The 11634-nt window shown below is 36.6% G+C and overlaps 1 protein-coding gene across 1 annotated transcript; it reads right to left on the minus strand.

The window, feature by feature from the left end:
• Positions 1–10302: 10302 nt before the first annotated feature.
• On the minus strand, positions 10303–11403 carry LOC142166540 (protein SLOW WALKER 2-like). The gene is made up of 2 exons (XM_075225923.1): positions 11158–11403; positions 10303–11010 (listed from the first exon to the last, which is right to left on the minus strand). Exons 1-2 carry the CDS (start codon positions 11347–11349, stop codon positions 10396–10398), a joined length of 807 nt encoding a protein of 268 aa, XP_075082024.1. The 5' UTR covers positions 11350–11403; the 3' UTR covers positions 10303–10395.
• Between the last annotated feature and the right edge of the window lie 231 nt (positions 11404–11634).

The raw sequence follows: 11634 nt of genomic DNA on the forward strand, positions 1-11634 counted from the left end.
CCCCACAGAGTCTCCCCCTGTACAAATCCCCACAGAGTCTCTATTGTACAATCTCCCACAGAGTCTCCCCAATATACAAAAAAAAATAATAAAAAAAAGGGAATCTCCCCAGCACATCCCAGCGAGTCCTTTTGTAAAAATTCCCCAGCAAGCTTACCCCAACAAATCCTAGAAATCCCGCTTTGAAATAAATCCCCAGCATGCCCCATTGTACAAAAATCCACACAAAGAATCCACTTTGTAAATATTCCCCACAGAGCTTCCTTTTTGTACAAATTCCCACAAAATACCTCCAATAAAATCCCCGTTGAGAACCTCCAAGCAAAACGGGACACACAAAAAAAAAAAAAAAAAAGAGCCTAACGAAGCAAGTCATCACAGAATCCGGAAATACCAGCCTGAGCAGTCTAAAGGTTTCGCCATTCGAATCAAATCAGTGGCGGGACTTCGCAACAGAAATAGAGACGCAACAAAGAAATTGGGAACGATCAAGGTCACCGAACCGACCGTCATTTCTGAACTAACAATTGTTCTTTGTCTGAAAAGTTGAAACAGGTATAATCCAAGACAACCGTGCAAGAAGCAGGTGTCGCCCAAAGAAGAAGGTACACGGGTACAAGAAACATTTTGGCAATAAAGAATTCACTCAAAAGGTAAGTTCCCGCAAAACTCCCTTTTATCTTCTATTAAAACAAGAAAACTCAAAAAAAATAGATCATGTAGTATTCTCGAACTTTATCCCCAGCCGATCAGCATTAGGGTTTTAAACCCTAAACTGAATTTTCCTTTTAGTCAGCATTAGGGTTTTAAACCCTAAACTGAACTTTTTCCTTTCAGCCAGCATTAGGGTTTTAAACCCTAAACTGAGCTTTTCCATGCAATCAGCATTAGGGTTTTAAACCCTAAACTGAATTTTCCTTTTAGTCAGCATTAGGGTTTTAAACCCTAAAGTGAACTTTTTCCTTTCAGCCAGCATTAGGGTTTTAAACCCTAAACTGAGCTTTTCCATGAAATCAGCATTAGGGTTTTAAACCCTAAACTGAATTTTCCTTTTAATCAGCATTAGGGTTTTAAACCCTAAACTGAATTTTCCTTTTAGTCAGCATTAGGGTTTTAAACCCTAAACTGAATTTTCCTTTTAGTCAGCATTAGGGTTTTAAACCCTAAACTGAACTTTTTCCTTTTGGTCAGCATTAGGGTTTTAAACCCTAAACTGAACTTTTCCATTTCAGCCAGCATTAGGGTTTTAAACCCTAAACTGAGCTTTTCCATGCAATCAGCATTAGGGTTTTAAACCCTAAACTGAATTTTCCTTTTAGTCAGCATTAGGGTTTTAAACCCTAAACTGAACTTTTTCCTTTTAGTCAGCATTAGGGTTTTAAACCCTAAACTGAACTTTTCCCTTTCAGCCAGCATTAGGGTTTTAAAACCCTAAACTGAGCTTTTCCATGCAATCAGCATTAGGGTTTTAAACCCTAAACTGAATTTTCCTTTTAGTCAGCATTAGGGTTTTAAACCCTAAACTGAATTTTCCTTTTAGTCAGCATTAGGGTTTTAAACCCTAAACTGAACTTTTTCCTTTTAGTCAGCATTAGGGTTTTAAACCCTAAACTGAACTTTTCCCTTTCAGCCAGCATTAGGGTTTTAAACCCTAAACTGAGCTTTTCCATGCAATCAGCATTAGGGTTTTAAACCCTAAACTGAATTTTCCTTTTAGTCAGCATTAGGGTTTTAAACCCTAAACTGAACTTTTTCCTTTTAGTCAGCATTAGGGTTTTAAACCCTAAACTGAACTTTTTCCTTTTAGGTAGCATTAGGGTTTTAAACCCTTAAACTGAACTTTTCCCTTTCAGCCAGCATTAGGGTTTTAAACCCTAAACTGAGTTTTTCCGTGCAATCAGCATTAGGGTTTTAAACCCTAAACTGAATTCTCCTTTTAGTCAGCATTAGGGTTTTAAACCCTAAACTGAACTTTTTCCTTTTAGTCAGCATTAGGGTTTTAAACCCTAAACTGAACTTTTCCCTTTCAGCCAGCATTAGGGTTTTAAACCCTAAACTGAGCTTTTCCATGCAATCAGCATTAGGGTTTTAAACCCTAAACTGAATTTTCCTTTTAGTCAACATTAGGGTTTTAAACCCTAAACTGAACTTTTTCCTTTCAGCCAGCATTAGGGTTTTAAACCCTAAACTGAGCTTTTCCATGCAATCAGCATTAGGGTTTTAAACCCTAAACTGAATTTTCCTTTTAGTCAGCATTAGGGTTTTAAACCCTAAAGTGAACTTTTTCCTTTCAGCCAGCATTAGGGTTTTAAACCCTAAACTGAGCTTTTCCATGAAATCAGCATTAGGGTTTTAAACCCTAAACTGAATTTTCCTTTTAATCAGCATTAGGGTTTTAAACCCTAAACTGAATTTTCCTTTTAGTCAGCATTAGGGTTTTAAACCCTAAACTGAATTTTCCTTTTAGTCAGCATTAGGGTTTTAAACCCTAAACTGAACTTTTTCCTTTTGGTCAGCATTAGGGTTTTAAACCCTAAACTGAACTTTTCCATTTCAGCCAGCATTAGGGTTTTAAACCCTAAACTGAGCTTTTCCATGCAATCAGCATTAGGGTTTTAAACCCTAAACTGAATTTTCCTTTTAGTCAGCATTAGGGTTTTAAACCCTAAACTGAACTTTTTCCTTTTAGTCAGCATTAGGGTTTTAAACCCTAAACTGAACTTTTTCCTTTTAGGCAGCATTAGGGTTTTTCCACCCTAAACTGAATTTTTTCCTTTCAGCCAGCATTAGGGTTTTAAACCCTAAACTAAGCTTTTCCATGCCATCAGCATTAGGGTTTTAAACCCTAAACTGAATTTTCCTTTTAGTCAGCATTAGGGTTTTAAACCCTAAACTGAACTTTTTCCTTTCAGCCAGCATTAGGGTTTTAAACCCTAAACTGAGCTTTCCCATGTGATCAGCATTAGGGTTTTAAACCCTAAACTGAATTTTCCTTTTAATCAGCATTAGGGTTTTAAACCCTAAACTGAATCTTTCTTTAGTCAGCATTAGGTTTTTCCACCCTAAACTGAATTCTTCCTTTGTTCGGCGTCGGGGTTTTAAATCCTAAACTGAACCTTTCCCCAGCTAGTCGGTATTAGGGCTCCAACCCTGAACTGAGCATGCATATCCTCTTTCATCAATTTTATGAATTTCCTGGCGAATAATTAATGAAATTTTTCTAGTGAAACTGGGGCAGAAAATTTCGTTCGTTTGTTTTCTCCCGCAGGTCTAACCTCGAGCCACATGGATCGAAATGACCCACGAGATGAGTCCCAGTTCGGAATCAACGAAGAAAAGAAGAAAAAGAAAGAAGATGTCCCAAGATATCGGAGTAGATGGAATACGGATTGACTCCAACATTGGATTATGGTCCTAAACCCTGCCAATCACGTCTCACTCAGTATCCCAGAGTTTAAACGAGTCGCCGCAACTCGCAAGCATCAAGATTCAGATCGAAGTCTACAAGCAGAATCAGCTAAGACCCAAGATCAAGTCGTAAAAGAATCATAGATAGGAATCTTGTAACTAGCAGCTGACATGCTTATAAGTAGTTAGTTCGGTTTCCAATTTTCGTTTGGTTGTAATAAGGCGATCAGTGACGCAGCAGTGACAACAGCAACAGCAGTAGCGGCAAGCATTGCAATCCCATGGTAGTCCCAGCTACCAAAACTTCTCGAACTACATTGACCTGATTCCTGTTTAGCCCAGGATATGTAGGAAATCTTTGAAGCAAGATTCGGTCAGATCTTTCAAAAAACATGCTTCATACGGAGTGGTCCATAGGCAAAAATCGCTCGTACACGCTCACTTTATCTTTGCACGAAAACTCTTCGTGTTTCCGAATAAAGAGGGGCAGCTGTGAGCACGTGATTTTTGTTTTTTGCGCGACAGTCGCTCCAAAAGAATAAAAATTGGTCCTGCTGTACAATTTTTGGATTTCCTTGCGGCACTTTGTTGATTTATTTGTGACTTTGGCCCGTTTTTATTTATTTACTTTATTAAAACAAAATTCAAAAAATGTGTACGTGTCATGCATAATCTGAACCGTAACATGGTTTAAATAGAAAAGCATAAACAAGCATCTTTGTCCGTGATTTTGTTTTGTTTAATGTTACCTGTTTTGAATTATTTTAATGTGTGTGCAAATAGTTGTATTAGGTGTTTATTTTTAATTTGATTTTACTTAGTTTTGTATTTTCATAATAAAAGAAAAAGAAAAAAAAAAGAGAAAAAAAGGGGGCCCTTCCCTTCCGGACTTGGGCCAATTTTAACAAAATTGGCCCAAACAAACAGCCCAAACCCAGGCCTGCCCGGTCCAGACCACCTGATACCCAGGGCGTCCAAACGACGCCGTTTTAGTCCAGTGTGATCTGGGCCGTTGATCTCAGATTGATCAACGGCCAAGATCACTTCCCCACAACCCACTAAGGAACCTGACCCGTTTTCACCCGGGCCAACCCAAAACCCTTTACCCTCAAAACGACACCGTTCCACTTAAGACCATCAGATCCAAGCCATTGATTTCAGTTGATCCAACGGCTGAGATTAACCCACCCATTCCATATATAAACCCTTTAACCTTACCCTGCCCCCCCCCCCCCCATCCGACACCCCAGCCTCCGTCTTCAACCTCATCCCCATCAAACCCTAGAGCCGCCCCTGTATCCCCCACCATGAAAACCGGCGGCATGAACGCCGGTGACCTTCACCTTAACACCATAGAACCCCCTCACCACCCTGAACATAGACCTGTTGACCGCTTAGTTCGAATCATCCCCTAGGTCCTCGAATCTTCATTTGAAGATTCGAGTCAAAACTCGGTTTACACCAACCAACCCCAGCTTCACACCAGACACTCCCCAGACCCTCCTCGTGACCAAACCATACTTGGTTTGGTCCGAATCTGATCAGGGAAGCATGAATCCCAGATCTGAGTTTCGGAACTTTGTAGTTCTTCATCACTGGTCCATGTCAGTCCGAGCCACAGAGATTAAGGTCTAATGGACCTTAATCGAAGTGTTTCTCTTCTGAGAAACACTTCGATTAAAGTCCGTTCAGCCTTAAGAAAGGCCTGTCCAAATCCGAGTTCAAACTTTTGACTTTTCAAGTTTTAAGGTGAGTCTGCTTTCTTTCCTTTACTTGTTTTAGTCCGTGTGATTTGTTTTAAAAGTCTGTTCATATTTTGTTTTAATTTTATCAACTTTTGTTTATCCACTTTACCTGAACCTCTGTGTTCGTCTGAATCCCCCCCTCATATTCTGATAAGGCATATGTATTTGTTGTGCAATAGGTTTGAATTTCAAGTTTGTACTGACTAGTTGACTCCTCGAGTGCATTTCTGCTTAGTCAGTATAATTCGAACCATGTATCGATACTGTTTAAATGTCTGATTTTTTGCTACGATTGTGTATGTTAATGCTAATATAGTCGAGCCGACATATGTCGTCAATTAGTTTCAACTGTCTGAACAAAGTAAATCGATTTGCTTCTGTTGAACATTTTACCTGAATCAATTAAGAACCAGTTTTGCTTACTTATAGCTGTTGATTTGGATCAGTAATGTAAAAGGGATGTTTGGTTTAAACTCTGAATTGGAGGGCATGTGCACTCGTGCACAGCATGTGCATTGATGCACCTCATGTGCTTTGTGCACAGCCTGTTTTCCTGCATAAAAGGGATTTTGAGTTAAAAATGGTTTGACAGCATATGTTGTCAGATATATTCTACTGCCCATACTTGCTTTTAGTTAATAAAATAGGAAAGATAAGTCTGCCAGGGAATATTGATGGGTTTAATACTTAATTAGCTAAGGTGGAACTGAAAATGGAAGGCACATGGGAGGGGTATGGTGATAGTTTAAAACAGGCTGTTAAAAGGGGTAAGGAGGGCATATAAAAGGGGCAGACATCTGACTGAGGTGGGGGGGAGATACAGAATTAGAGGGGGAAAGAAAAATACACACACGGGGAGGAGTTTTGAAAGAGAAAGCTTGAAATACATACAAAGAGATACAGACAGAAGAGAAATACATACACTGTGAGGATAGAAAAGAAAAAGAGAGAGTTGACAGAAATAGAAAGAGAGCAAGAAAGAGATAAAACAGATTAGGAAATCAGAAACTTGGTCTTGTTTGTCTGAAGCTCATCTATTGTCAATACGTTAGGCAGTGTTGCTTCTTCTAAATTTCAATCGAGATTGTCGTTAGTGTTTGTTGCATTTGGTATATCCCGGAATTGGATTGTCTGGAGTATTGTTGCCATCACACTGTGTGCTGTTTCATTTGGCTTTCTCTTCTTCAACTCTAGTTCCACCTCGCAATAGAATCATTTCTGTTGTGCTGTTCTGATTGCTGTTGCTATTCTGCTTACTGTTGCTGCTGCATTTCTACCCTGCTGCTACTGCTAGTTCTGTTTCTTGCTGCTGCTGATTTCCCCATCTTTTTCTTCTTCTCCTTTGCATTTTCAGTGTTTCCAGGTACACATTTCAAATCCAACTTTGGTGTTAACTGTAACAATTCAAAAGCACGAAATGAAAGGAGTTCTTGAAGAAGATTTAGATATCTGTTTTGTAATGCTTGTGATATATTGACTTCAGTTGTATAAATTGATTAGTGTGATTCAGTAATGAAAGATTAGTTAGATAATACTCAATCAAGTTTAGCCTCTCGCATCTTAGTTTATAGTTGTTTGTTAGTACAAAATGTAATGATACAATACATAGAAGGCATGGAGAATTAGTATAGATTTTTGACTGGATTTCCGTTTAACTGAATGACATGTATAGAATAGAATATTTTCACCTTACACAAATGTTCCTTGTTCATTTTAGTTTTTTCTTTTATCATAACTCGCTAGGCAGCATATAGAAGCGCATTCACGCCTCCGCAAGTAACGAGACATAGTGGTTAATTCCCTTAAATTCAGCTTCAATAAGTCTAGTTAAATTCAATTCAAGGAACGTTAGGACGCAAGTATAACATTGGGTCAATCTCGAACGTAATTTTTTTTGTCCAATTGAAGTATGTTTCACAAGTTATGACATCCCTCCACTTTGTAAATAATTAATCAGTAATTGATAAGAATCCGGATTAGGCAAAAGCATATAGTTTATATTAGCACGTCCCTTTTCTTTTAATTTTAGAGACGAACTTAATATAAAGTATAGTCACTATAGGTTTATCCTTTAAAAAATAATGAGACGAGCCTCGCCAAATAAAAATGCAAACTGCGGGGCCCTCAACAACTAATCATAATATTTAGAATTCAGGCTAGGCCGTTTAGTGAATCTCATGGCCTTCTCAAAAATAATAACGTGTTAGACTCTTTAGGCGCGGCTTAATTAAATCATATTCTTAAATTCGGGTGCGCATTGATGTGACCCAAATCCAAGTCTCAACGGAGTCAAAATGTGTTAACAACTACGGGTGCATTGACTGTGACGTGGTTTGAGATGCAATTTCAGGACGTTGCAATTCTATAAAAATAAATGATAATAATAAAAGCGGTTTAAACTTAATAAAAGTACATAAGACACAACATGTATTTAAATCAGATATTTAGCCATTATAACAATTTAAGCGACCGTGCTAGAACCACGGGATTCGAGGGTGCCTAACACCTTCCCTCGGGTCAACAGAATTCCTTACTTAGAATTTCTGGTTCGCAGACTTCATTTGGAAAAGTCGAAAATTTCCTCGATTTGGGATTCAAGATAAACCGGTGACTTGAGACACCAAAAGCCAAACCTTTCCCAAGTGGCGACTCTGAATTAAATAAATAATCCCATTTCGAATATTGTCACTTAAATTGGAAAAACTCCACCCGCGCATCCTACCCCTCGGGGCGGGCGCGCAAAAAGGAGGTGTGACATTTACTTTTAATTTTAGCAACCTTAGATATCTTACATTTGCTTTTTTCATTTTTAAATAATGGTTATATTTCTTTTTATATAATTATAATAATAATAATAATAAAATTAAATTATAATTTTATATAAATATAATATATACAAAAATTAATATATCAAAAAAATAGGATATAAAATTAAAATTATAAAGATCTTAATATAAAATTAATTATATACACAATAAATGATAAATTAAAAGTTCAAAAAAATGAAAAGATGAATAAAATAATAATAAATCAAATTTGCTGTTGATGAATAGTGTTGCACCATGCACTATAATGGTGCAAGATTTGGTGTTTCATTGGAGCAAAAATATACTAAATTTTACACCAAATTTAAATTTGGTGTAAAAAATAGTGCACCCTTGGAGATGCCCTATGGGTGACGGTGTTGGATGTTGCCTTTTGGAATAAATTACCTCAAGCTTCATTTTTTTCTTTTTTAAGATTTTCCAAACAACTTATGTATTCTCTAGATGGCCGCTAAACTTTTGTAGACAGAGGCAAAGTTAAAATTTGAAGTTTATGGATTCAGTATTTTAGTTCTTTTAAATTATTGGGTTTTAAATTAATCATTTCTATATATTCCATGAATTTCACAAGACAAATATAAAATTTGAACAAAAGTTACTCGGCTCGGCTGAACCAGTAAGCAAAGTCTAGCTCCGCCTGTGCCTGTGGATGATTGAAAAGAGAATTAAGTTGCAAATAAATGAACTAATGCAACTCGTCAAACATCGTTTTTCCATTAATCATTCATCAATAGAGCTTCTGAATCTTTGTATAAAAGTCTACAACTATGAAATGAGAGCTTCAATGGTGTATCATGATTCAAAATTGAAGGAGGGGACCAACACGCAGTTGGTTGATTCTGCTCAACGAAGACCATCAATATAGTCATTCAAATAAAATTTAGAAAGTACTCCAAATTCTTTCCTAACATGAAAATGTTGATTCAAAGTGGGTGCTGTTAAATATTGCTTATAGTACCTTCTGGAATTTTATATTGAAATTTGATAGCGTTTGGAGCTGATTTGAGGTGATTGAGATCGAAATTTTCAGTTGAAAATCGAAGAAGAACACAGCTACAATATACCACTACGGTGTACAATATGTTGTAGGAGTATATAGCTATACTGCAACACTATACTATTATAGTTTACAAAATAGTATACCGCTACAGTATACTAATATAGTATAGGAGTATATAGTTATACTGCAACAGTATACTATTATAGTATACAATATATTGTTATGGTATACTGTAATAATATGCAAGATACTGTAACAATATGCTGTAATAGTATACAATATACAATAATAGTATACTTATTACCCGTAAATTCACTTGTCTTTTCCCTTTTAATTTATTTTAAGCTTTTACCCAAGCGTGAGGGGCATACTCAAAATGCAAAAAAAAAAAAAATTATAGTATGCTATATGATGTAATGGTATACTCTTACAATTAGGTCCTTTTAGAATTTTAATTTTTTTTTTTGACAACTGATATTATTTCAGTTTAATAATTGAATTAAATTTTTTTTTAACTCTTTGCGTACACTTATATACCCTGTTGGTATAGCTATATACTATACCGGTATCATATGTTAGTTAATATTTTTTTGATTGTATTAACTACATTTAATTGGTACACAATTTGATTTTTCTTTAGTAATAATATATATAAAAAAAAATAGTGAAAACTGTAAATGAAATTAGATTATGAAGAGAAAAAGAATATAAAAAACATAAGTTAAATAAAATTAGAAAAGGAAAAAAGAAAAAAAATAAGAAGAAAACGAGGGAAAAAAGGAGAAAAGAAAAAAGAAAAGAAAAGAAGCATAGAAACACAAAAAAAATGGAGAATAAAGAAAAATTTCCCCACAAAACCTATTATGGGTAGGAAATGTAAATAGTTTATGGGTAGAAAAATAAATGGGTAGACAAGGGTAAATAATTTTGTTTTTGTGGGTAGACAAGGGTAAATAGTTTAATAACAATTGCTCTCCTTGGGTTCCGACCTCCAATTCACGTTCAGAGGAATATATTTGTGAAAATTACATATCTTAAACTACAAGGTGTGGTCGAGTAATATCAATCCCTAACTATTTACGGCATTTCAGGTTTTCAGCACATCACAACCTTGTCAATATAGAACAATAAATAAAATGTGATCAATTAGTTGTCTAATGTAAATAAACTTGCAAAATATTTCTGTTGTTTCTAATGTGTATTGGAATTAAATTGGTCGGAATAGTAGATTCGACAAGATATAAATTGGTTGGAGTTATCAGCTAAACTTTTTAAGATTACAACACAATACATTAGGTGCTGGAAAAATTGAGGCAACAATATGGGGTATATAAAGAGTTCCTTCACCTATCTCGGGAGAATCTGTGATAATAGGCTATCAAAATCAGCAACTCTTTAATGTAAACTAGGGGCATGCTTAATTTGAACTCTTTCTCTTCTTTCTTGATTTAGTGGGCTTTTCTGCGCTGTCCTTGTTAAGCAAATGTTCATAGTCTTCAAGGCTAGCAAACGGGGATTTTCCGGCACGCTTGTCTGACTTCCTTTTCTTTTTCCTTAGATGTACAACATCCTCTTCATCAACTTCATCTGCCTTTTCTGCATCATTTTCATCATCACTGCCGGAATTAATGTCAGCTCCATCATGTTCCAGAAGAGCATTCATCTCATCATCGCTGTTATCACCAAGCAACTCGTCATCATCTTCGTTAGCAACCTCGTCCAAATCACTGTAATCATATTCACCGTTGGCTTCCAAGGGAATCCCACCGGACTCTAACATGCTGTCGATTTCCTCATTTTCACTCTCATCAGCAGCCTCTTCATCAATCTCATCTTCGACATCGCTACCATCCGCAGTCAAAAACTCCTCAGCAGCCTCATCCTCTGACGTCTTCTTCTTTTTCTTCTTAGGCTTCTTCGACAACTTCATCTTATTTACGTAGAATTTGTGGAAGACGAGATCCTCAGGGGGTACATCTGTTTCAGCCAAGGAGAGAATTTCTGACCCAATCAACTGCCCTTGCATGTCAAGCTGCAAGAAAAACAAGATAAATGTGATAAAACAAGAGATATTAAATAATCACGTCAAACTTACGTGCAAGCAATGACGGAGTAAATCAATTAAAGCCTGAATCAAAGTGGTATTGGTAAATATCCTTTGTTATCTATAACAACTAACCTTCTTAGCTGGTTCAATCTGGGAGGCACCATGCCAAGTGCTTTGTTTTGGTTTCTTTTCCATGAACTTGTCGAGGAAGGCATTCAGCGAAAGATCATTCAGGGGGTTACCATTATACACAATGGTTGCTCCTGAAAGAAGGGTTCTAGCCATGGTAGCAACTGATGGGTGCGCATGCGATACCAGTACCATCAGCTCCCACCAGCTAACACGATCTGCATTGCTGTTTATTTGTACAAGTCAACAAAGAAAAATTAAATTTCCTGTATACTCAGAGAAGAAATTGATAAAATATTCTATTACTTGCAGTAGAGAGGTTCGCGTGCTGGCAACAAGAGTGCAGTAATTAGGATATCCCCATTTACACAAGGTCAGATACCAACTACCTATGACTTCGCATTTCTAAGGTGTATTCTACACATACTCCCTCCATTATATTTAATATGACACTTCCGTTTTTATCCATTCCCACCTTTC

This window comes from Nicotiana tabacum, chromosome 11 (assembly GCF_000715075.1).
Source record: "Nicotiana tabacum cultivar K326 chromosome 11, ASM71507v2, whole genome shotgun sequence".
Taxonomy (NCBI): Eukaryota; Viridiplantae; Streptophyta; class Magnoliopsida; order Solanales; family Solanaceae; genus Nicotiana; species Nicotiana tabacum.